This window comes from Chaetodon trifascialis, chromosome 13 (assembly GCF_039877785.1).
Source record: "Chaetodon trifascialis isolate fChaTrf1 chromosome 13, fChaTrf1.hap1, whole genome shotgun sequence".
In the NCBI taxonomy this organism is placed as follows: Eukaryota; Metazoa; Chordata; class Actinopteri; order Chaetodontiformes; family Chaetodontidae; genus Chaetodon; species Chaetodon trifascialis.
Window position 1 is genome coordinate 9,569,668 of NC_092068.1, and position 26,193 is coordinate 9,595,860.

Below are 26,193 nucleotides of genomic sequence, written 5' to 3' on the forward strand. Positions count from 1 at the left end.
TTTGTTGTGCAGGCATTTTATTTAGTATATCACCATAGTGTCTACATTGTCATTTACTCAATATTTACTTCATATCCTGAAAAGTCCTTGACTGAAAATACCATCACCCATAATCTTCACACGCAACGACAAAAGGACCAAATCCTGAAATAAAAATGACTTCCACACCGCACATTATAAATAAGAAATAAACAAATATCATTTTAGCTGACGGCCATTTGGTGTCACATAAACAGTTCGATTTGATCACCAGTAGGTTTGTGTGTGTGTGTGTGTGTGTGTGTGTGTGTGTGTGTGTGTGTGTGTGTGTGTGAACATACAATTAGCCTCCCTGGGGTTTCACTGGATGAGCTGTTACACAGTCCAAGTAACTGGGGTAGTGAGGAAAATCAAGTGTGTGATATGTGGGTGTGTGTGCAGAGCAGAGGGAATAAGACTGCGTCACATTGGCACCACCGGTCTGTAAATAAAACCCACACTAGGTTTGGGCAGGCAGACGTCTCAAACTCTGGAGCTCTGCTTAGGCAAAAAGCAGCATCAGCATGTCTCCCCGCTGTAAGGCCTGACATGCCACATTTGGCTTCAGTGCAGATACCTGATGACGTCGTCCTGCATTTAAGATTGTTTTACACTGCTTCACGTGAAATACACAGATTTGTAAACATTGAGGATGTAGGTAAGCATTATCCAGCCCTGACGTCGGGCACCCGGAGCCCTGCAGGGTGTCGTTCTAACCAGCTAATCAGGGACTGATACAGATGAAGTTTCACTATCTGGCAGGACAGAAAACAACAGCGCACTTTGTCCCACAGACCAGGACTGAAAAGCATCGATGCAGCTCACAAGTGTCTGGTTCCTATTCACATCAAAATAAAGAGGCAGTAGAAATAAAACTCCTCCGCCTGTATATTCATCCTCACCAAGTAATTAATTTCAATGTCATACCGTATTACTTATTATTCCTATTCATAAGATTCAGAGGATGAGTCTGGTGATATTCTCTATTTTAACTATGTAAATACATCCCATAAAAAGAGAAAGTAATAATTAAATGATCAGTAAACTGCATGGCCACTTTAGTTCATTTTCAGTCCAAATATACTGTCCTGCTGCCATCTGGGCTCACACATGCACCAAATCCACAACTTAGTCGTCCACAGCTAACGCGCTATTTGCTCCTGTCAGAGTGGCAACTGTTACACAGTGACAGAGACTTGCAGACAGAGCAGGGACGTGCTGAGAGATGGACTGACACTCTGTAGGTTGTAATCTTTTTGTGGGATTTGCTGACAACATCAAAAATAAAGAATACCACCGCCCTTATCCTTTAACTGAAGTAGATGGAGATAAAAGGTTAAAAACAGACCACCACCACTAGTGTGTTTTCAAAGTTTTGTTCTAAAATTTGTCATTAGCAAGAATTAAAACGCACAACGTGAATAAACTTGAATAAACAATTTGAGCTATTCCCAGTAGTCCTCAAGCTGTGTGGTGAGTGTGTAGTCTAATAACAGCCCTTATGCATTCAGAATATCTGCTCAGGTGTAGCTTTGCTCGTACGCAAACACGCATCCATACTCTCCTGGTTTCTCACCGCACTGTCATGAGGAAGAGCCTCTGAACCATGTAGGATTGTCTATAAGAGGAACAAGTACATTATGCATATTAGTGCTGATCTCCCCCACAACAACAACAGGAGAACTGAAGCAGGTGGGCTTGGATTACGTGTAGACGGGACCATGTGTTTACACACATACACGGTATATATTTGCATCATGATTCCCCTCTACATTTGGCACTGAAAAACAGACTGCAGGGGTGGCAGGTGAGTCACACTCTTCCAGTGACACTACGACGTTTCATGGAAGAATACAACAGACGACCACAAATACAAACTTCCCTGTGAAAAGGCTTTTTTTCTGGGGGGGAAAGTAGTTGTCTAATATATGGGAAGTCTTATTAAAAACTCAATGAGACACGCTATTGAGGGAGGTAGATGAATTATTTTACAAGGCAGACAGGCAGCTTGGATCAGTCGCCTTGCAAATCACCTCTGAGACACTTCAGAGCGATGGAGTGCCAAGTTATGATGACGTGAGGGAAAAAGGTGAGCATTGAGAGCCAGTCGACCAGAACCTTCCACGAGCATAACACCCCTAAAAATCTTGTACCCATTAAACCATCTCCTTGCATGTAACACCAAAGTGATAAGTTAGCTTCCACTCTGTATACTGTGTACACAACTTAGTTTGCCATAATGGTTTTACAAGGTTTTATGACCAAGCTAGCGCTGCAAGATAGACAAACTCATGACCATGTCAGTCTCTTTGAATGTGGAACAGAGGGTTCACATTTGTCTCTTAGGGGAGATGTGTTGAGTGTCACTTCACGATGACGTCCTCAACAAAGAGGTTCGCGCTCAAGACCTTTGACTCAAGTTCTTGTCTCCTCCTGTGCTTAAGATTAGAAGTCTATGATTATCATAGGCTGATTGGATTTCTAGAGAGGCTAGAAAAGAGAAGAAGACGGATAGGTGTCAACAGTTTCTGTCTCACATAACCAGCGTTTCGAGACAGAATGATCGCAGTGTCCCGGGAAGTCACACGCAGGATCTTTTGGTCAGTAAGTTTTCACTTGAAGAATGTGGAAAATAAATCTGATACAGATCCAGACTCTACAAAAACAGTCCGCCGGGGCTCAGGTGATTAGAAAGGTAAAAGCCTTGTGTCCTGAAACAGCGCATGGAGGTCTGGTTCTGCTTCACATTCAGCCGTGTCAGCCATGGGAGGAGAAGATGGGCCTGCTGATGTTGCTGTTGGTGGTCATGGCGGCCAGTTCCCACCTGGAGTGAACAACAGGAAGAGTCAGAGGCCGGGATCTTAGGGTACCTTTCACATTCACAAACGGTGCATTGTTGCCTTTTAGCTCTGGTCTGGTTTGTGCTCACACTGGCCTTTTAAAGACAAACCAAGAGCTGTAAGCATGAGGTTAAATTTAGTTTTAGCAACTGTCATCTTGCATCATCATCGGGACACACGAGGAGAAATCAAGAGGCAGAGACTGGCAGTAAGTCATGCAGCACGTTGGAGAGCCTCGTGTGTTGTGTGCATCTCTGGTGTCCCAGAGATGATACATCATTACCAATGATTGTAACAATTATTAATCCTCATAAATGAAATTAATAAACATATTATATAAATAATGGTCAACAGATAGAAACAAAGGAAATGTCTGTATTCTGTCGTAATAAGAACTACTTAAATAGACAGGGCAGGAGTTATCATGGTTACTCCATGGTTCAATAATCTTCCATAAATAGAGGCGATACATCACTTATTCAGATTATTCAGAAGCGTTCACAATCCTAACCCTTTTACCCACTTTTTCTGATACAGAAACATTCAAAATACCCAAGATGCGAACATTTACTGCAATGACACTCAATCGAGCAATTGTGTGACATTTGCTCTCGCCCTCTGCCCCCCTCTTGTCCAAGTGAAGGGCTTACGATATGGACAAGGATGAGGGAAGGCCCCGCTGTAACACGAGAACCAGGAACAGGGTCTGACCCGCTGACAGGTCAGAGGTTGAGCTCCAGATTGTTATCACTGGCTCTGGTTTCACACTCACTCCCCTCTCAATTGCTTTGTTCGTTTTTTCGTTGCGCGCGTGTGTGTTTAAGAGGAGAGATTGGCATTGGAGCTGGAGATGCCAGTGAGGGGCTAAGGGAGTTAACCAGCGTCTTGTGACCCCACCGAAAAACCCTCAAAGGGTTAAAGACACAACTGCAAACACCGGAGTGGGGAGTGTGCAAGGTGGCAGTGACAGTGTGAGAGAAATGCGAGGCTAAGAGGAGTAATTAGTATCAAGTTACATGTGGTCCATGCAAAAAAAAAAAAAAAAAAAAAGTCACTTAAGTGCAACTCCTCCATTTCAGATGCACTTGTCTAATGCGCTACATGAGCTGGACAAAGTCTGCTCATTACGGTTATCGGAGAAATGATTACATGCCTGAAATGGATGGATTGATTGTGTGAATGCTATTCTATAAGAAGCTAGATATTATGTTTTACATTACTGAGAAAAATATCTTAACCAATGAAAAAATACCAGTTACGCTCACTTTAATATGCAGCTAATTAAAGCAGGTTGGCACTAACTGCTTTTTTTTGTTTGCCTTTACATGTTTTAACCTCTACCTTTAATACAGTTATTATAGCTTCCCCTACCCTCTGATTACAACATCACAACAAGTCAAAGTAAAGTCAGACAAAAGCCTGAGTAAAACTTGCCACTAGCTAAATGAAGGAAAATGAGTCATAATTTGCCTCTTTGAAAAACAGCCTTATTATTGAGGGAGAGAGAGTGGTGGCAACAATGACGAGCATAACACAAAGAACATGAACAACAATATGTCAATTCTATGATCAATTAGCACTAATGTTTGAGAAGAGGATCCTTGTCTGACCTGATATCATGTGGGAGTCCTGACTGCTCCAGACTGTACTGAATAACAGCTATTTTGCATAATGTCTTCAAATTTGGGCCTGAAAAGAAGAGAAAAAGTCAATGAGTCATAGACGTTAATCATAATCGGCCAAGAAGATCTATTTCAGCTGTGGGAATTCAAAACTGAGCCAGGCAGATTGGTTCGAAGAATCTGTGGATGAAAGGGGTTAGATTTCCTCTCCACGGTGTGAAAATCACTGTTCTGTTCACCTATGAGGACATGCACAACATTATGATGCTCGTGTTAAATCGGCTTTTTAAGAACATCCTCACTAATACCAATTACAAACTTCCGCTCAATTACTATCACCGTCATGGTTGTTCCACCATATGTTCGCTGATAAACAGTGTGAAGGCACACGCGACTGGCACGTGGAGGCGTGTGCCACAGGGGATGCCACTGGGTACTGCCAGTCCCATACGGTCCCTGTGTCCCTGTGTAAGCCCACCTACACAAACCCAAACTGTGACCTGACCGCATTACAGGCTACCCCAGTGCAGGCAGGAAATGGCTATATTTGGTAGTCGGTGAGACGGAAGTGCCCCATGTGATACTACAAAGCAGGCCAAGGCCAGCCATGCTAGGCCAGGTGAGAAATGAAGCAGGGGTGTAACAGGGTTCTTAAACAATTTTAAAGCCGAGTTCTGCTTTTTAAAACCTTCATAAGACCTGAACTAATTTAATTTAAGACCGAAAAAATATGCCTAAAAAATTTATGGAGTCATTATTCAACTTGAATGGATGCTGCTTGCTCACTGTGGGAACTGGTTCTATAAAATGGATTGAGGAGACTACCGGATATAAAATACTCAATACTCTTATTTACAGTGGCACCACGGGCTGGCATATGGAGATTTATGCATCTGACTGAATACCCGCATCGGCAACATTACGCACTTTCTTATGATGACAAAAGACACAATAATGTACACACAATAATGATAATGTAAAAGATACTTACTGAAGTCTAAGATATACAGGTCTGAATGATCCATGAGGTTAAATTCGTCACCCATCCCTTGCTCTGGACAGGGGCTGCAAAGAAAACAGCAATAGATTAGAGCTGTCAACAAAAATATGCTGAAACTGACAATTTACAGGCGGTAAAAGCTTCAAACCTGTCAGAGGACAACAATAACCTTCGGTCTGATGCGAAGGTTGCATTTGCTGTACTTTGCTCCCAATTATTTGCCTTCTCATCCACTCTTTCATCAACCTTATTTAATCATTAAGGTCCATAATCAGGGAGTCACAGATTATTTTTAAAAAGAGCAGGGCTGGTAACACAGCGCTCTGCTCTCCTTATCACAGGCTAGCATGATTTAAGCCCACAGGAAGTATAGTGCTGCAGAGAGACTGCAAGCTGGCCCATGCTGATAGTCCTCCAGGCCTGTGCAACCATTGATATCACTGCACATCTGTTTCCTGCCACAGCTCAGCACACACACCTGTGACACACCTGGTGCACTGAGGCTTATAAAGCTGTATCACATCTCTCTTCAGTCACCATCTTCACATCAATTAATCAATAAGTAAAACTGTAAAGCATGTCTCCTTGGAGGGATACTGTATAAAAACCCACCCGAAAGTAAGAGCTACAGTCTGTGGAAGTGGAACTAACATTTAAAGGAAGATTTATTCCCACAAGGCAGGAAGTATATTCCTGTAAATGTACTTGATGCACATCATTGCTGTACATCAATAACAACCGTGCACCAAGAGACCTGTCCAGATTAGTGGATAAAAATGCTCTTTCCAGTTTTACACCACCCAGAGGACAGCTTCAGCCAAACAGGTGCATTTACCAAGCAGTTTAGAGTCTATAAATATCTATCATGGAGGAGAGCTGAGGGACTTGGTAGCAAGGTTTGGTCCTTAAGCAAAGCTCTGCAAAATGCATTCTGTTACACATGGACTGGCCAGTGACTGGCACGTGTCCAACCAAAGACACCATTAGACCCCACCACAGTACTGCTGAAGCAGTCTTGCAGAAATATGTTGTTTTGCATTGCTTGGAATTACACTGATTAAATTTCCCTTTTCCTTCAGTCTTTCGGTTTTTCAGTCTTTGGCTCATATACTCTCTCCTCTAGTGTCTCTCCACCCATCAGTCTCTATTTCTCTTTCCTGCTGTCCTTTCCATCGTGTCTCTCTTTGCTGCATGTTCAGGATGTTGTTAGGGTTTTACGTTGCTAATCTTCCCTAAACAAACACAGTAGTGACTTAAAGCGGCCAGGAGAGGTGGAGAGCACGAGCACAGTCGTCCCAGGGGGGCAGCTGGAGAAGTCATTACGCACCCTGCCCCCCCAGGAGGTGATCGCGGGCCTTTATCAGAATACCCTCAACCACCATTAGACTATCTACTTCAAGGCCTGCCGTTCATTGCTGGTTGTGACATCAGTGTGGTGATTAAAATGGTGGTTTTCAATTCTGACTGAGCACTAACAGGGACTTTATAACAAGCATTTAAATTCTAAAATACTATAACAACGAACACAACAACAACGAAAAGGAAAATTTTAAATGTTTATCGGTTGCACTAGATAATGATGCTAACATCAACAGTCTGTCTCCATGAGAGAAGTAATGAAAAAGTAGCATCCCTGTCTAAAGCACATTGCAGTAGCTGTCAACTACTGTGCAAACTCACATGGAGGGAAGGTACAGGCCTTGGATGATGACGCGTGAAAGGGTGCAGATAAGAAGATAATTTAACAGGATCAACAACAGAGATTAAGATTGCGTCCCCTGGAACAAAGCTTTCTCGCATATTCATGGACAATATCAGTCTGGGTGTGAAATTTAGCAGAACATTAAGGAATGGTAATGCTTTATTGGTCATCGCAAAAAGAAAGAGGCTGAAGGGGATCGTAGAGGCAGGGGAAGGGAAAAGAGGTAGTAAGAGCAGCGGTAAGGTACACTGGCAGTGGTGGGAAGCGGGAAAGTCACAGTGCGCGACTTTATGTGGCATCCTGGTGTTTGATGGCTCACTTTGTTACTCGATCAGCAAAGTATCACTATGTGTGAAAGTGCTCCTCCCCCTGCAGCAGCAGCAGCAGCAGCAGTTCCCAGTCTGAAGGAGGCCTGAGTGATGCCGCTCCCCCACTAGAAAAACACTGGTTGCTATTTCAAACAACACTCACCGAGGGTGTCTAATCACCCAATTGCCAGTCCTCTCTAGCAATGCACTGCCTGATCCACCTCATTATCTTCCAAACTGAGGTCTCAAAACGGTAGAAGAAAGAGCTGAACTACAGTCCTAAAACTAATGAGGGAACAACACAGAGCCTGGGAACACTCTAACTTGTCTCAAGCTTCCAGGAATTTGCAAATGACTTTCAGACAGGAACGATGCAAATCAAGACACAAGAAAGGGTACTGGAGCAAACTCCATCAGTAACACATCTGCTTTCTAAACACTGGTGTTAACAATACAGCTGGAACCCAACCAGTCGTAGGCATGTTTTCAGAAGCTTCATTGGCCCTATCCTCATTCTTGGAGTGATATGATCTGCATCCTTTTCCTTTCTCCACTTCCTATTGAACTTTGGTCCTTCAGAACCATCCAGCTCACAGGAACTCATCGCGCACTATAACTTCCTGCCAAGAACCTTATCAGGACGGCCAGACATGCATCAAACGATTTACACACCACTTTTGAGTGAAAACATGACAATGCTGGGTGCATGTGGTAACAGCACAACAAACAGAAAAACAGACATTAATAAGCAACACATCAAGTACTGTATGATGAGATGGATAGAAGCTTATTAGACACAGAAAGCAACATGGTTTTAAAAACTACAATTCAAATAAGCATTTGAAGAATGACTGTGACTAGTAAGACTGTGCTCGTGGTCTTGTCTTCCTCTCTGAGTTTTAGCTGTACATGAAAACACGATGTTAAAGAATATTGAGTAGTTTACTGCAAGTAGCCACAGTTATTTGGTAATAACAATAATTCTTTTGCCCTCTATTTTTACTGCCACTTTAAAGCAAAAATCTTCTTTCTTGAATGACAAAGCCTCCAGCATGGCAGCTAAACTTTCTTAAACAAATCCAACAGACATGGTTATCACAGATGCATAGATTCCTATCCCTTTAATTTGCCTTAATCTCAACTGTCTCACCTCGTCTTACCAAACTATCTGTGCCCCCTCCTGGGCAGTGGCTGGACAGTGGATTAAGACCTGTAGTTGTCCAGACCTAAGCCCCATGCAGAGGGCGATACACAGACTGCAGCTGGCTCCCAGAGAGAGACGCCTGGCTTCAGATTAGACAGAGGAGATGCCAGCCACTAGTGAAGCATGCATCTAGAATTGCAACCCCTGTGGACGACGTAGTTGGACTTGGTGGTGTTACTGGAAAGAAAAACTGGCCTTACAAATCTCTACCAAATACAAAATATCGTCCCTTTTATCAGGACAGGTTGTTATCAGCCTAGCTTGCCTATAAAAATGAGGAATAGGACATGCAATGAACCTTGAACACAGCTGCTTAACATACAGGGGGATATCTAAAAGGCTTGTCAAATGTGCGGATTCATTTTAAGAAAACAAGTTGCTTCCTCTATAGCTCCAGTCTGAAGAGCATCAAGGCATCAAGGTCAGCAACCAAACAGGAGACACTCACAGTAGAAAACAGTGACAAAGGGCCACAGACCAAAGCTTCAGTGCATGTATGGTTTGGCACATGCCTTTACCAGAATATCTTATTTGTAAAGTAGCTGCTTTTTAAAGTGATTATCACTTCATATTCTGCTCTTTAAATATTGCTACAAGCATTTCCCCTCATGTTAGCTGGCTTTCATGAACAAAAGCCTTGTTTCAAAAGAGTCTATTTCACTGCCAAGCAGGTTCGTTTAAATACGACTGGTTGACTGAGAACAAATTGCATCATGTTCTGTAGGCTGGTGTGCTAAGCTTGTCTTTTTTTCCCCACTTAGTCTACATTGCATGGCATTGTCCTACAAATGGGACCTAAAACCACCAAGAGGTGTTTTGCTAGTAGTAAATCACAAGTGAAACTACTACTATTTAGACATGTGAATTTATGTGGACAACGGCATCACAAAGCGTTGTCTGTACAGGCTGTTTATTTGAGCTGCTGTGTAACACTCAACACGATGACACCTTAATGTATACAGTCTGTTAGTGGGATAAAGAGGGTTAACATGCAGATGAAATACTATCAGGAGCTTGTCTTTGAAGAGTAAATCACAGTGTTGCTGTGCTGCCCCAAGGTCCTGTCCCGCCACGTGCAGGATGCCCTATATCCTGTCGGGGTCACCTCCACTGTTTGACAGGTTTTATCTCAGGCATACTAAGCGTACACACACATGCACACAGACAATTAATAAAGGAAACTTCTGCAGCTTACCCTCTGACACTGAAGGCCAAACAATAACGTGTGTGGCATCAAAATCGATGGCATGTTGATGGACGTGTTTCCATGAAGCCAAGTTCTACTGTGGCAGACTTTATTATATGGTGCAGGAAGTGCAGCCACATTGATACTTAAATTCAAGAGTTAACATGAATCAAAACAGAAAGTAAAATACCTGACAAGAAAACTAAGTGTTTTAAAACTAGTTCTGCCTCAGTAGCATGTTATGTTTAGTCTAACGTTGGCCGTGATAACAAGCCACACTCTAACCAGCTGGATTATCGTAACAGCAGCCCTTTCAGCCATTGATAAGGTGCAAAATGTCCCTGTAGGTGATATTGACGCACCAGGCTTTTGACCTCTCTGATCTATTAAACAAAATCACAGGACCCTGCAGAAGTTCTGCGGCTCTGACCACTGAAATTCCACACAGATTAAATATCATGGTGAGATTCTGGTGGATTAAACAAGAAGGGTTGGGCTGCGATGTTTAGACTACCAGTGAGATTAACTGCTGTGTAGTCTCCCTCTTGCTCAGAGTATATGGCAGCCACATACCCCCCCTACCTGAAAATTCAATGGTGGCAGGATCACTTCAGTCTATCTCCTGTTATATTTAGCATTTTCCTCCTATACGACCAGGGTATTCATCAGTCAGACAGACAGAAACATAAAAAAGACACAATAATTGGAGCAATAATGTTTCTCCATCTAATGTGAGGACTGGCGTCAGCATGCTTTCCATCTCGACTAAGTGTACCAAGCAACTGTGCACATTGCCAAATGGAACACATGCGTTAAGGCTGGCAGAGTGAAGCAAGCATGTGCACCACTCTGACGTCAGCTCAACAAGAGATGCTGTGAGTCATTAAGTCATGACAACACAACCAGACACATACAAACACACACACAAATGGCACAGTGCACCGGAAAAGAGAGAATGAAGGAATGAGTATCCTTCTGGCCTAGGAAATCTCAGCAGTGACCTACAGCGACTTCTTTACTTTCACTGAAACTTGGAACAAGGAATTACGGGCACTGGGATCTTTTAAGGCTTTAAAAAATTTAACATAGTTTGTTCTTTTGAAAAGGTGCCCAAAACGCAATGCACTGGGAAACACATTAGGGAAAGCAGTCATTTAGATGTTGACTGCAGCTGTGACTCAAATCAAATGAAACAAGGACATTAAGCACCATTAATAAAAAGCACCCAAAACTAGGCCAGTCAACATCATCAACTGTGGAGCCACAGCGCCAGCAACGTCAAAACTGGGTTTGCAAGTTTCTGCTTTTCCTGTGTTACAGATGTTAAAAAAGGCTATTAAAAATCAGATCAATTTACAAAATCAGGACAAAATAATATTTGGTGCCACAAGCTCCACTGTACAGCATTTAACATCAAGTTCATGTTAGCATGACACAATACTTTCAGCTTTTATTTCTCAACTTAGCTAACAAGTGGTACATTAACGCCGTATTTCCACTGCATGGTACCGACTCGACTGGCTTGCCTCTCATTTTAGAAAATATTGCAGCTATAACGATCACTGCAGCAGGATAATAAGCTAAGAAGCTCAAACCTCATTCAGAAGGAGCATTTGTGAGGGAAAGCCTTGTTGCTGCTGTGGAGCTGTTAGCTGGGAAAAAGCAAATTTATTCCCAAATGTCAGTTTGTCTGGAATAATTCAAGGAGATGAGGAAAAACGACTGTCTGTGTGATTTGACCCTCATGGTGGACAATACCAAGAACCTCTCAGGGCTGAACCTCAAGCTCCAGCAGCTTCTTAGCTCACTGCTTTCAAATGGGAAAATGTCTGAAGTGAAATTAAAGCTGTGGCAAGTGCAACTGAAAAGAGGAAACAATGTGCATGTTTCTACTCTGCAAGAACAAAAGCCTGCTGTGACTTCTCAATATGCCGCTGAGTGCGAAAACTCCTTCAGCCACTTGGTGCTCTCAGGGCATGAAAAGTAAACTAAAGCATCATCATCTCGACCATCTGCAGACGCATAATAAGCTCCTCAGGTGCTGCCCAATCACCAGTGCCCCCCCCATCCCCCAGTGAAACGAGTTGCTGTCATCAACACACACACACACCACAGCGTCCGAACTTTTTTGGAATCTGGGTTGTGCTTCCACTACCCTTATCATTCTTTGTCTGAGCTTATATGGATGTAGATGATAACACAAGGCTCACAGACCTTACCTGAGCCTGCCTCAGCACAGCAATCACATCAAAGAGACTCATCCATCCCTTAAGGCCACTTTGGCAGTTAGACCTAAACTGGCAGCCACTGGTCCCTGCTTCTCACAGTGAAAGGCAATTAAAACCCCTTTTGAAGAACACTCCACATCAGCAGTCCACATAAAGCTGCTGAGGGGCTAAAAAAGCACAAAATTTCAATTCTACATGGGGCTGGGATGTTTACAATCTTTGCATTTAGCAAATTAAAAAGGAAGCCTTCCATCGTAGAGTAAAAACTGAACACAAAGAGATGATTCGAATCAGTCATATGGTCATCAGGGAGGTATAAATACTTGTCATGGTAAAAATACATTGCCTGAATGCAATGATGGAATAAATAAACATCGTCATGTTGCAAGGGCCGGTGCTAGATTCCCTTTCGCAGATTCCAAGCCGTCTGCTCCCAGCATGCCAATCTGTCATGTCCTTGTTCACATCCTGCCCCTCATGGGAAGCCCTGTTCCCAAGCTTAAAATGCTACCCGATATAGCCCAACCTGGGCTTGTCGTAAGCAATTATACACAGAGTGCAATGAATGCCAACAATGACAACATAATCTCAGCAGGAGATCCATAATCTTTGTGGCACTGACTTCATGCGCAGCTCAACTTCAGCAGTGTTCAATTCCTCAGAAGGTGAGAGTGAAGTTACAAACGCGCAGGGTGTAGCAAAGGCTACGCTGCTTGTTGCTTGTGTGCGTAGGTGAAGGTCAGTGCAGGTGGAGTTAGTCATGCACGGGTCGTCCTTCGTGGGGCAGTGAGCAGGTCTCAGTAAATGACTGTAGCAGAGACGCTGAGGGTATATCAAATTGCACTCCGTGAGAAAGAATGCTCCCTAAGGTCATAAATCAGGGATGGGGCAGAATTTCGCGCCTCTCCACAGCTCAGCACGCCTGTTTACACTGACGTAAGTGGCACTCAATAGACTGTCATTCACACACACGCGCAAGCACGCTCTGCTTATTTACCCTAAAAGAAGTGCAAGGATATACCTAAAAAAAACCACTCACAAAACAAACAATATCATGCTCTAAACCCTTTTTAATGGCAACATCAAAATAGTGCAAATATCAAGACTCACTCAATCTAAATCCAATCATATTCTGCACTGGTCTCTTTTTATTCAATGGAGTCTATGTCACGCTGTTGATGGTTGTTTTCTAACTGTGTTTTGTGTCAAAACACCTCAGTGTTATATCCAGTCCAAAGTGTAACCCCTTTGAAAGCAAAGGGCTCGTGAACTTAATAGTTTTATTGTCCTTCACTAAAGTAATAAATTATTCCCAAACAAATTCCTGCAGGGAAAATAATTAGAAACTGGGAAAAAGCATCAAGAGAAGGGTTCTGTTTTGGATCAATATGAAAGCACAACTAACCGAGGAAAACAAGATGAAGACCATAAATTTGAACACAATTTCCTTGGCAAGCCAACAAAAACGAGGAGCCCTGGAAAAAAAACACAAGCAAGGTGTCTGGCAAATAATTCATGACTGTCTGCGCAAGCATTCGTCAACTGCATCAAGACAGGCTCCAATAACTTTTTTGCCCCTGTTAACTGCCCTCATGTTGTGAGGTCGTGCAAAAATAAACACAGGAGAAACAGCAATGAGCTAAATTAAATATAAACACAAAATTTAGAGGTGCAGAATGAGAAGAACTCGCTCAGTCTAACCTTAATCAGTGCAAATCATGACAGAAATTAAAACACCGAGTGAACCTTAATAAGGAAATTCTCTTAGTGAAGAAGAGAAAACAAACAACTGTGTGGAAAAAAAGCCGCTTGGAGCTCGTTTGTGTGTCTTAGTATGTGTGTGCACGTGCTTATGGGAGTTCCTGTGTGTAAGAGGCTTAAGCGTGCTCATGTAAACAACCAATGTTCAACGCTGGTCAAGAGAACCTGTGAGGCCAACTTACTTAACGCCAGCAAGGATCATGCTCTAATTTGTACAGTAACGGGAAGTGACATCTTGGCAGACTTAGAACAGCAGAGACCCCCCCTTACAAAGACACTTGGTGTGCACTCATGAAAGAAAAGTTGAATTGTTACCAGTTTCCTACAAAAAAGAAAAGAAAAAAACCTGCCCTGAACCTTTTAAACAGGATGCTGGAGATATTATGTGGTGTTTGATTTCTTCCTCTGCTCAGCCAGCGCCCTCCATCATTCCAGTGCCCCCACTGACACTCCCTTTCTAGCCCCAACCCTTCCTACTCACAACAGGAAATCATGACTCCTTAAAACCCATCCTGGACTAATCCTGGCGAGAAACCAAACAATGCACAACTATCTCCAAAAATATACATTGCCTAAAGCACATCATCTCAACAACTATATTCTTCTTCCTCAGTTCTCATACCAATAACTGACTTTCCTGTCTTCTGACTGCTACTGTCTACATATGTGTTGGAGTGCAGGTTGGTGTTTATGAACTACATGTTGCACTTTAGGAGATCCCTTAAAATGTTTTGTTTCATTACATTCTTGCCTACATATCAGTGCATATATGTTAATACATGGAAATTGTTTTAATAAGATAAAACTTTACTCATCCCATGCTGGGAAAATTAAGTGATGAATAATTAATTAAATGTGCTGCAGCACAATGGATGAATCAAGACAACACTTGCGTATTAGGGAGTGTTGCTCCATGATGTGGTGGCCACTGGAGCAGCAGGAAACAAATCCAGCAGCAGCCAGAGGACCTCAGGACTTGAGGGCCTGTAGACGTAGTGGGGCTGAGAGGACTCTTATCCACAGCCTCCTGATCCACACTATCAGGTTTTCCCAGTGGGGTTTGTCTGATAGCACAGCCTTGCTGATAAGGGCAGGCCAGGTCCCAGACTACTCTGGACCATGCTAACGCTGTTAACTACCTCATTACTTCGCTGGCTACAAGTCTATCACAAACCCGTCACCAGCCCAGTGGCACCTCTCCAGCTACGAAGCCCCGGCAATCACTACTGTCTAACGGCCAACAAGGGACTCATCACAGACTGCTGTCTACAGGAGCCAGACCCTCCATTTGGCATATTGAGAAGAGGACAGATTTTCGCAAACAAACTGTTCAAAAACACAGTTTGTGTCGAGATCCTCTGCTTCAGCAAGTTTATGACAACAAACAATGAAAAGAGTTTAAGAATTTAAATGTTTGTAAAGAAAAGAGTTGGTAAAATTTCCCATCTATTGCAAACCAACAATTCATCCAAGGGTCACACATTTAAGTATATTTAACAATAACGTTAATTAATATTTCAATATTTAGTTCACTTTTGTTCCTGGTGTCGATTCAATTGTGTCAGTGATTTAATTCAGGATGTTATTGTCACACTCCTGAAGAGATCTAAAAACCAACTCCCACCTGTCACATTCTTTGGGAACAACAACAAGCAAAGGTTTTCAGTGCACTACCATATTATACAATACTGTGTTCAACTGTAATACCAAGTAATAATGCCTCTGACAAAAAAAAAGCCTGCTGTCAAGTGTGATAGGTTAGCTGACAAAAGCAAGTTTCAAGTTTTAGCAAGTATTTTTCATATCCTACTGAAATTGATGGAAACTGGTGGTGTCTGGAGAGCATAACAAACACACTCTCTGTCTAAACACTTGTTTTCACCATGTTTTACATAACAAACACCATGAGTCATCTTTCAGTCAACCCAAACTTTTGACTTTCAAAAATATCTGAATATTCTCTCCACAAAAACTAAGAAGCTGAAAGCAGAAAATACATAATGGATGGTGTCAGCCACATTCATCATTTAGCTGTGTGGCACCGATTTTCTTATATGAAAACAAAGGCTCAGTAATATTTACAAAGAGCTAATTAATGAATTCATGGGAAACTGAAGAACTAATCTCAAAAGAAGAAATTTACCACCAGAGTACTCAAAGGGGAAACCTAACAGAAAGGATAATTGGGAGCATCATTAATAAAAATGAACAAATAAATTATTCAGATACATAAAGTATGCATAAAATGTGTATATTCACAGTGCAGAGAAACATTACAGTTCAAGTACTAATATGCTGTGCCTCACCTGGTGCCCCCAAAGAGGATGATTCGATCTCCAACCATACAACAGCACTGACGTCTCCGCGGACACGGGCCTTTCCCCTTCGGCTCTACCTTATTCCACGAAAAGGCTTCTGCAGTGTACACACAAGGCAACAATTAAGCTCAGACAGCAACATTTAGACACATTGATGGAAAAAGGAGAAAACAATGGGTGCATATACAACCGGCTGAGTTGTATCACCATGGAGGACTCTCAGTCAATCTTACATTATACACTCTGCATAGATAATTACATTCTTGCCTTAAATGGCTCACCAGAGGGATCTTTAGCACAGCACATTTGTATCTGAGTGGACTACATCACAGCACCTACACAAACATTATGCCTGCAGTTCATTCAGCTTCATGCTATATTTAACCGCAAACACAAGGCCCAGGGAAAAAGAAATTAAAACAAGTGATGAAAGGGAGTAGACAAAAGTTTAACCTTCATTTCAACACAAATTTTTACATTTCAGAAATAGACACAAACACTCTCTTGTGCTCAGCTGAGGTGAAACATGAGTGATGACGCTGACGCACTCTCAGCTGTTCCATATATGGATGAACTGTGTAGTCTGACACTCTTGGAGCCAGCAGCGTCACGGCATCGCCATAGCAACAGGCCATTCAGACTTTTGTTGGATAATTAGGACTGTAGATCAGGTGCTGCCACCTAGTGGACTGCAAAGCACAAGTTTCAATGATTCACAGCAGATGGTGGGTTCACTCAGTATGAGCCTCTCCAGCTGAGCACAGCTGTAACTAGTACTTCTACAGTACACCTGGTGATGAGCGATAAACCAGAAAGTAGAGCTGGGCGGTATGACCAAAAATGTATATCACTGTATTTTTCAAAATTATAACAGTTTCACTGTATATGACAGTATTCTTTTTCATGCATAATCGGGTATTCACAACATTTTCTACTGGTTGAGAGAGGAATTGCTGCAGTTGATTGACTTGGGATATTCTGACTCTGATTCTATTTTCCTGTCATGATGAGTGAATATTGTAGAATAATTCCACACTAGTATTAATACAGGTTTGCATGGCCACAGAAAATGATGCTGTTTACAAAGAAGAGCCACTCATGATTGTTATGAAGTGAGGAATCAGAACGCTACAATGCTCTGAAACTACAAGGGCTGTATGAATAATCGGTCTCAAAAGAAAGTGAAGACCTGCGAGATTATTACAGAAGTGTCAGAATCAAGATATGTGTTACTGTGTCACAGTAACTTCATCTGGAAGAAAATTTAAAAACATTATTTAGAGTGAAAACCACCTTTGAATCATGTGATAGTAGCCAAATTCATCTAGGTATTAGTAAAGTAATATCTGATGAGTTACTGCAAAAGTGCATGCTTAAAAAATGAACCTGAGCAGTTTTACAGATGTTTTAACACAGGTGTGTCCAGGCGCTCACTTGGGTGCATCTGGGCAGAGTACCGTTATCTTGTCCAAGCACACGGAGAACCTCCTCTGTTGAAAACACTTTTTCAGCCTTCTTTCTGCATGCTATTGTTCTTATCTCTCATGAAGTGACGTCATGCAGTTAAAACAGTCAACACCTCGACGGATGAGACGGAGCGCTCAAACTAACAGCGCAGTTAGACCGGTCAATATCTCAGCAACCCACTGGTCAATTTTGATGTTCGACACCTCTATCAACCAGTCAGAGTCAAGAGAATCGAGGAACAGCACACCATAGGAACACAAATGACAATCCAGAGGGAAGTAACCCCAGAGATAGGTTATCGCATGAAGAGCGCTCCCCCCACTCTAGAAACCCCCTCCTCTTTATGAAAACAACCAGGACCTTCGTGATTGGTCTCAAACTAACACAGAGTCATAAGAGGAGACATTAGCAGCATTTTTTTGAGCTGGAATATAATTTTTGACCACAAAACAGCAAAGGTAAGACATACTGTATGATTTGGCAAAGTTTTTTTCTGCTACTCTTTGGCTACTAGCTCACCGAGTTTTTGTCACACAGTGAGGAGGCAGACGGACAGCTTGCGGCTAAGATGGTGGAGCAAATTGCTTGTGCTGCCGTCTCCGGCAACAACTTCAGCCCGACAACACTTGCTTATTATTATTTTTTTTTTTTTTTTTTTTTTTAAACCAAAAAACCTCTAAACAACAGACATGGCTCCTCTTTCTGTGTCATCATGTTCTTCTAATTCTGCAGCTTCAGGTTCAGAACTTTTAATGTCTCTCCCATCCATCTTCACCGTAACGTAACACCAGAGCACTGCAGTTTACCATTACCACGCCTCGCACCATGCGTGTTTAGAGGCGCAACATTGAAAAGGGTCCCCTCTGAAACAGTGTCGCGCAACGCAGCGTTCCCAACAATGTGTAATCAAATACACCAGTGTGGCAGTACATTAAAAAGTCACATCATGACAAAAATTTACACCGGTATTTAGTGTGAACCGGTATACAGCCCAGCACTACCAGAAAGCCTTTCCTTACCTTTTCTTTTCTACAATATTGAATTCTAATGTATTAGTATATAAAAAAAAAACAAATTCAGGACATGGCGTTTCAGGAAATTATAATAAAGTGTTTGTTCAACCAAAGATACCCTTCTACTGTCATTCCTTTAAGGGTCATTATTACTGATAATAATATTAATACTACTCATAATAATAATAATAATAGTGTACTACTGTATACCGTGATATTTTCTGACATTTATCATCAATTTTTCATACTGATGCAACCAACTCACTACCATAAGAACAAGCACAAGCTGGAGAAAACAGACTATGATTACGTTTAATATTTAATGCACTGGACTATTGTCAGGTGCTGCATTCAAAACTTTCATTTCTTCCATAATCATAGGTAGTCATTCTACGAAGGTTATGAAGCTATTTCAACACCGTACACGACGCTGTATTGACAATATATATTCTCTTGGTGTGTTGCTTCTCCTATGACAACAATGCTTTGTTTGGAACAAGAGCACAAAAGTCTCTTCTGGAAAACATGAATAAACACAAACTGACTTGAGAATCAATCTGGCACCATTTGTAAGAGCAGACAAAGCCTCCAGAGACTGAATTATTGTCTGTTTTTCATCTGTGCGTTTCTGGCATTTCACACTCAGCATAGTGAACAGGGAGCAGCCACTATCACAAGACTGACAATGATGCAATAAGGGAGGAGAGGATCGTCTACATGGCTGCATACAGAAGAATGGGGAGGAAAGTGGGTCAACGCGAGCCAGCACTGCCAGTGCCGCATTCTCTCTACAGAGGTAAACAATGCAGGTAGATTGAAAACACAATTACTATGCACTAAGCAAAGAAATTCTCCCAACAAAGACATAATTAGCAGCAGTTGCTTTACACCAACATAACAGGCTTTCCCAATCTGAGATATGTAAGTAATGAATCACCTGGATTGAATTTCCAGAGGTCGTTGAAGTGTCGGTCCAGGTGGGCATTGTATCCTCCAAATATATAGAGCTCCCCATTGTAGGAAACTAAGCGCAGAAAATCAGACAGTGTGGGCAAAGAGACGCGATTATAAATGCAGAAAGTAAAACATTGTTTATACTCCGGCTACACAAACAATAAAAAATAAACCATCCTTGAAAATGAAACGGAGAAAAGTCACACTGGAAAACAACTGCAGTTTGTCGACTAATGAATCATCACAGCATGAAAAGTGGAAAATGATTCCACAAAATCAAGTTCTTCCTCTTAAAAACACATTATTTAAGACTACTCAAGCTATGAGAAGCATGTGTTATAACCATATAACAATTAGCCAAACAAAGAAATTTCCCAACCACCAGAGTTCATTGAAAAATGTGAACATCTGCTGTCCCTCTACGAACAATATAGTCACTTACTTCCTTTTCTCTGTATAGTCTTACTGTGTCAGACTTCTCATATTAAGCTCATAATTCTCATTTTTAAATTAATTATGGTTTAAATATTTAATATTTGAGAATACTAGGAGATCTGGTCTACTAAAACACAACATAAGCATTTAAAAGTAAAGATGCTCATCATATTGATCCTATGTGTGTGTCTGTGTCTTACAGGCTGAATGACTCCTGCGTCCCTCTGGCGATGGCTGTGTTGAAGGGGTGCTCAGCCAGCAGTTGGTCTCTGTGTCGAACACTCTGATCTTGTTGCAGTAGATCTCGTTGGTGGAGTGGAAAGGACCAAAGCGGTCTGCTCGCCCTCCAAACACAAACATCTTTGTCCCAATGATGGTGGCTGAGTGGAAGTCCCTCCAGCGTGCTGGGGTGCCCTGTGAAGACAAGACCAGCAGACTCAAGCTGTCTACTCAGGACAGAAATCAACCTTTAGTTAGTTATTTACTAACTTTAGTCGAAAACTCTCCTGCATTCCCAAAACTTACTGTGCTCATCATAACTCTGGCTGTGCAACTTCATCTTTACACTGGCAAAGACGAGGGTTCTGAACCAGCAACTTCAGGTAAACATTGCCATCTAGTGGACCAAGCTACCAAGCAACAAGGACAGACTGAATCCAAACCATTACACTGTAATATGGACATTACATGGAAACCAGTCTTTGAATAATAATGCAGCTAATATTGTCTGAGGTTCGCTGAGACCCATAAATAAAAAACAATAGTTACAATGTGATTTGTTTCCACTGAATGAAACTCTGCCAAAGACAGGCCCCAGCCCTCGTTGCATTTCGCTGGCCTATAGACATGGAAACACATGTCCTCCTTTCCAGAATGTGCTACCATTGTTTTCTAGTGCTGAATCAAGGAAAAACAAGTGTGAATATGAGACTTTCTGAAAAACAAAACAGGTGCAACACCAAACCCAATTTAAAATAAGGTCAACCTTACAGAAAACAGGTCTGCAGTAAAGGCACAGGAATGCAAGTCTGAGAACATTTGGTCACATGCAAAACTAAATCTGTAAGCACTACACTATAATCTCCTTGATGATAAAATGTTATCAGTTTGGAACTAAAACTAGGAACTGGTGGTGAAGCAACTTACTCCACCAGTCCCTACATGACCCTCAGGACTGGTGTCTATGTCTAAAATATACTTTACAAGAGGTTATCACATGAGCAGGTCGGCTGCATACAAACACAAATGGCATTTCCCAAAAGGGGAGCGTATATAATCCTCTGTGAGGCTTTTTGTACTTGGCCACCTACCAGGGAGCTGCATTACATTGCAGTGCCTTTGTATGCAGCCAATCTGACCACTGAGCACTTGTGCAGCAACACTGCCAACCCCAGTAATGACCAACGGTTTGTGGATTTCCAAGAGCGCTTTGAATGCAGCTGAGCATGTTGCCAGTCCATTCTATCTTTGTGTTTTGTTGACTGCTTTGTGTCCACTTTTATTTGGACTTGAACACTGAACACAAAACATTCTCTCTACAGGATGAACTGAAAGAAAAGAAGAATGAAAATGTGTAATTTTTGAACAATTAACAACTGGTAGTTTTAACTCACTCTGGCATTAATTAATGACCAAACCATGGTGGTGGTGTCCAGCTTGTGGATGTCATTAGAGAAGCAGTCCGCCTAAAAAGCAGCAGAGGAGATTAATTAAATCACATTTTAATGTTTAGAGATGAAGTCCCACAGTGAAGAGTGATGAAGACTCACCAGCTGCTCATATCCTCCAAATATATACATCGCCTTCACCAGGACGCAGGCCGAGTGGCCATCCCTTGCCCCTGGGACGGTCCCTGAAATCTTGGGTGTGAACCATCTGTGGGTGTCTGTGAAACAGTAACAGTTTATATTAACTGTCTTGTGGGAGACTCTCCTCTCCTTGTACAACACTTTAACACTCGAGTCATATGCAGTGGAAAACCATCTCCATTTTGCTATCACGACATCGACATCAACAGGTGCATCTCAAAGGAAAAACTGTCTACTTACTGATATCAAAGGCATAAAGCACATTGCAGGCCCCCTCTGTGTCGTTGCGCCCACCCCAGAGGTAGATAACATCATCCAGCAGCACAGCTGTGTGGCCATAACGCATATATGGCACTTCACGGGCACGTTCATTTCCTCTCGTCCTCACTGGAGGCAACTTCATCCAGCGTAAAGACACTAAAGCACAAAACAGCCGAGAGCAGTAAATTTATTCAGTACGTCATTGAAAAGTAACTTGTTTGTTACATCTTCTGTTATGTTTGTATATGTTTTATAACTAACGGCATTACCAACACAGGAATTCGTTATTGTTAGAAGAAATTATAAGAAAATTTACTGACAATATGTACTTATGATAAGCCTCAATGCCAAAGTAAATCAAACTACATGATGTACTACAGACAATGGCACCCTAATAGTCAGAAAATCAAGTTTAAAAAAAGTTATGAAAAAAAAAGCGGCAACAACAATCAGTGAAACACTTATGAGATACATATGAAAGAGATTCCAATTTCAAACTCCAAATAAAGGTCAGCAGTAACATTTCACCAAGATCTTACATCTGCCTGACATTCCTGCTACACAATGACAAGATGTGAAACATCTGGATGAAATCCAAAGCGCTTATTTGGAAGGTCACTTTGAGAGGTTCACAACAAAAGGGGAGACGTGTCAAAAGACTTCAAAAAGGCAGCAGGCTCTGCTGTAAAATAGACATCAAAGAGAAGGAGCACAAAACAGGTGACAAGATGAAATACTGAAACAATGGCTAAGGTGGTCCCGTTTCCATTTCAATCAGCCAAATGCCTCTTTCTCAAGGTTTGCTTCCACAGATCTTTCATGGTAAAGCAACAGCAGGTAGGTTCAAGCTACTTTCAGAAGTTGTTAAACCATAAAGCAGGTGGCAGACCACACAGAGCAAAAACATATATAAAATGGGTTATGAGGGAGAAAAGGGAGCTGCTAGAGCAGCACATTTAATGAAAACACCTGTGTTTGTGAGATAACAACGGAAAAAAACATTTCACAAACCGCAGTGGAAAGCTTGGGTTTTAAATTACCAGCTGTAATGATGCACCATTAAAATGGTGAAGGTTCAACAAACTCCGAGGCACTCTCTTATCCTTACCCGACATTTGAAAAACAAATATTTCCCTGCTTCGTTACACATAAAACATATGGGCAGTGCCGTTTCAACTACTACAACAGAAATAATTTGAGTACAAACAGAAACCCACAATAGATAAGAATAAGCTTAAACCATTTTAGAAAATTATATATCATGGCATCAATTTGCTGATGTTTCTCTGATCATAAGATCAAATCGACATGCCTAAAATCTAACACTTTCCACAAAATCTTCAACCAATGGGATCCCTCGATATAGATGTATATTCACCACCCACCTGTGTTGAAAACATGCACATCAATCTGACGGAGTGTCTCGTAGTCCTCCCCAGAGCAGTAGCCTCCAAAGGAGTACACCTTGTGCCCCACTGCCACAGCAGCATGGTTGACTCTCCGCGGCCCTCCTTCTAGGTGCACCGACCAGCGCAACATTCCACGCGCAAGCACCTCTGTGACTGTCTGCGAGTCCTTAGACCATCACTTTGCTGCCCGCCTGGGTGCCATCAAGCCAACACCATTGAAACCTGCGATCACAAAAACAAGAGGAGAAGCACTCTGCTTATGAGCACAGTGAGGCAAACCAGGAGTGGCAATTGAGGAGAACACAAAGGGGAACGGTTTGACCTCTTGGGCTAAGAGTTGCTCAGCTTTGCTGTTGCTGACAGGCTCACAAGCCCCTGTATTATCTGAGCTGGGAGGGTATTTTAAGAAGTGATTAGACCCACACCTACTGCTCTTTCTTTCTGTTCAGTCTCATCCCTGTAACCTGCCACTGCACAATAACAGTATAGTAAATATAGAATCATATAAATAAATATGCACCCCTTAAAGGCAATAGTAAATCAACAAAAATTCTACATCAATATTACATATTATTACAAACCGCTTCAGTAATCATTTAACAATAATGGACTCCTATGAAGTGACTGAGGTGTTATACAGTGACAGTTGGGCTTTGCATGATGGGACAGTCATGAAAAACAAAAATGTCTGATGAAAACTAGTCTGTAAATGGCAGCTCGTAATTCAAGAGATAAGATAAGATATACCTTTATTAGTCCCACAGTGGAGAAATTTCAGATATTACAGCAGCAAGTGGAGAGCAAAAATAGAGGGCATCAGTAAAAAAAAAAAAAGACATTAAATATCAAACAAGCAATACAAACAACAATACTTCTAAACAGTTTCCAGTTCTAAAAAACAAAATTCCAAATTGCAAAAGTCCAAATTCAAGGTAAATGTTCACTCACTTCCAGTATGTCTTGCAGAAAAAAGTCTGTGAATCAGTGAATCTGCCCCGTAAACCCTGTGTGCCCCTTCTTATTCTGTCTCAATGACTCACTTTCTCATTGACCTCCAACCTTTGTTTGCTCTTAAAAATAACCCCCCAGAAGACCATTTTGCATGGACCTTTCTATTTCAAGACCACACATCTCCAAGGAGTAACACAGGCCAGATTAAGGCAACAGGCAAACGTGAGTCTTAACTTTCTTAGACTCATTACCATTGTAGTCATTGTTTGGGGACATGCTCTAAGAGCTGCCATGCAAACTCACACCTGGTGAAAAGTGACTCCACAAAATGCAAATATAGTTACAACTACTGGAAACCGGTTGGTTTCCAGCGGTTTACACTAAACAGCTCTTTACTTAGTTCTAATCCAGAGTCTTTGTCACGTAAATTTTGTGAACAGGGACATATTTGTGAGAGCCGAGCCGGGTGAAAGCGCAGTTTCTACACCCTCATGATCAGGATATTCTTGATATCAGATAACTAGCCACGGCACTGACAACTTAAAGTGACTCGTTAAACATATAGAAAATCGCTGAAGACTAACTTACCGCACAGGTCTGTTGGAAATGTATATTGTGGAAGCACATATCGTTGATTGATAAAGATAATTTAGACCCTGTGACATTGAGCTCTTCATACCATTACTACAGTGCAGTCAACGCCTCATTAACTAGCTAGCAGATGATAGCTGTCAGACAGGAATAGGACACGTGAGGAACAGCGACGAACTACTAGGCTCGCTTGTCTCACTACCACAACTCAAAGTAAAATCATGCAACGGTAACAGCGTCCCTGTATCCACCTGTTTGATAACCAGGAAGAGAAGCTGTTGAAACCAAGGCTAAAGCTAATCTGTAGAAGCTAGCTACCTCACTTAACCTAGCTGTTAGCTAGCTAACGTGAACTGAATAAAACAGACCGGCAAGAGTCAACACAGAGCTGTTTCCCTCCAACCCTGACAAAGTTACGAACTGGTGAGCGAACATACGGTGATACCAAGAGAGGAATAAAATGTAGCTACCTTCAGGTCGAGTCGGTTGTGGTTAACTGGTGTTTGTTTGGACAGGCAGCGGTATCTACCGGGGGACCCTACCGATTCCCCGTGACGTGTAGGGAGGAGAAGTGTCCGCCAGCACCCCCTGTCGGCTGTTTTCATCCTGGACTCATGTTAACAACGAATTGTTACCAAAACTACACTTTACCCGCAGTATGTTAGCTGAGATATTCATGTTTTGACTAATTTTCCAGCGAGAGATTATTTTCCAATTAATTTTCGTGTTTTCGAAAGGGGGCGCTGGGGAAATGGTCTTTGTTGGTTATTGATACCCACCTCCCACTTTTCTGTGCATTGTATGTGAAGTCATACCTGCTGCCTCCAGCAAAAAAACAGTGAATGCAAAGTGAACCTTGGGGCAGGACCTGTTCGTCAGTGAGATATAAATATGGAGGTTAATTACCACAGTGGTTTCCAGCCTTTGGGTCAGGACCTCCCCATGAACCCCCAATATAAAGGGAAAAGAAGAAAGAAGAAGAAACTTCACCTGCACATTGTACTTGTTTTTTGATGACTTGTTCCTGTCATTTCTTGTGAAATACTTGGTACTTTCTAGGCCTCTAAAAATCCTTCAAATGAAATAATCTGAGAAATCTGAGAAAAATGAATGTTTG

The 26,193-nt window shown here is 41.9% G+C and overlaps 1 protein-coding gene across 1 annotated transcript; it reads right to left on the reverse strand.

The window, feature by feature from the left end:
* klhdc3 (kelch domain containing 3) lies at positions 1 to 25,636 on the reverse strand. The gene is made up of 11 exons (XM_070978112.1): positions 25,547 to 25,636; positions 23,511 to 23,756; positions 22,105 to 22,281; positions 21,826 to 21,941; positions 21,670 to 21,741; positions 20,257 to 20,470; positions 19,605 to 19,691; positions 16,176 to 16,284; positions 5,472 to 5,545; positions 4,469 to 4,547; positions 1 to 2,842 (listed from the first exon to the last, which is right to left on the reverse strand). Exons 2-11 carry the CDS (start codon positions 23,662 to 23,664, stop codon positions 2,776 to 2,778), a joined length of 1,149 nt encoding a protein of 382 aa, XP_070834213.1. The 5' UTR covers positions 23,665 to 23,756; positions 25,547 to 25,636; the 3' UTR covers positions 1 to 2,775.
* Between the last annotated feature and the right edge of the window lie 557 nt (positions 25,637 to 26,193).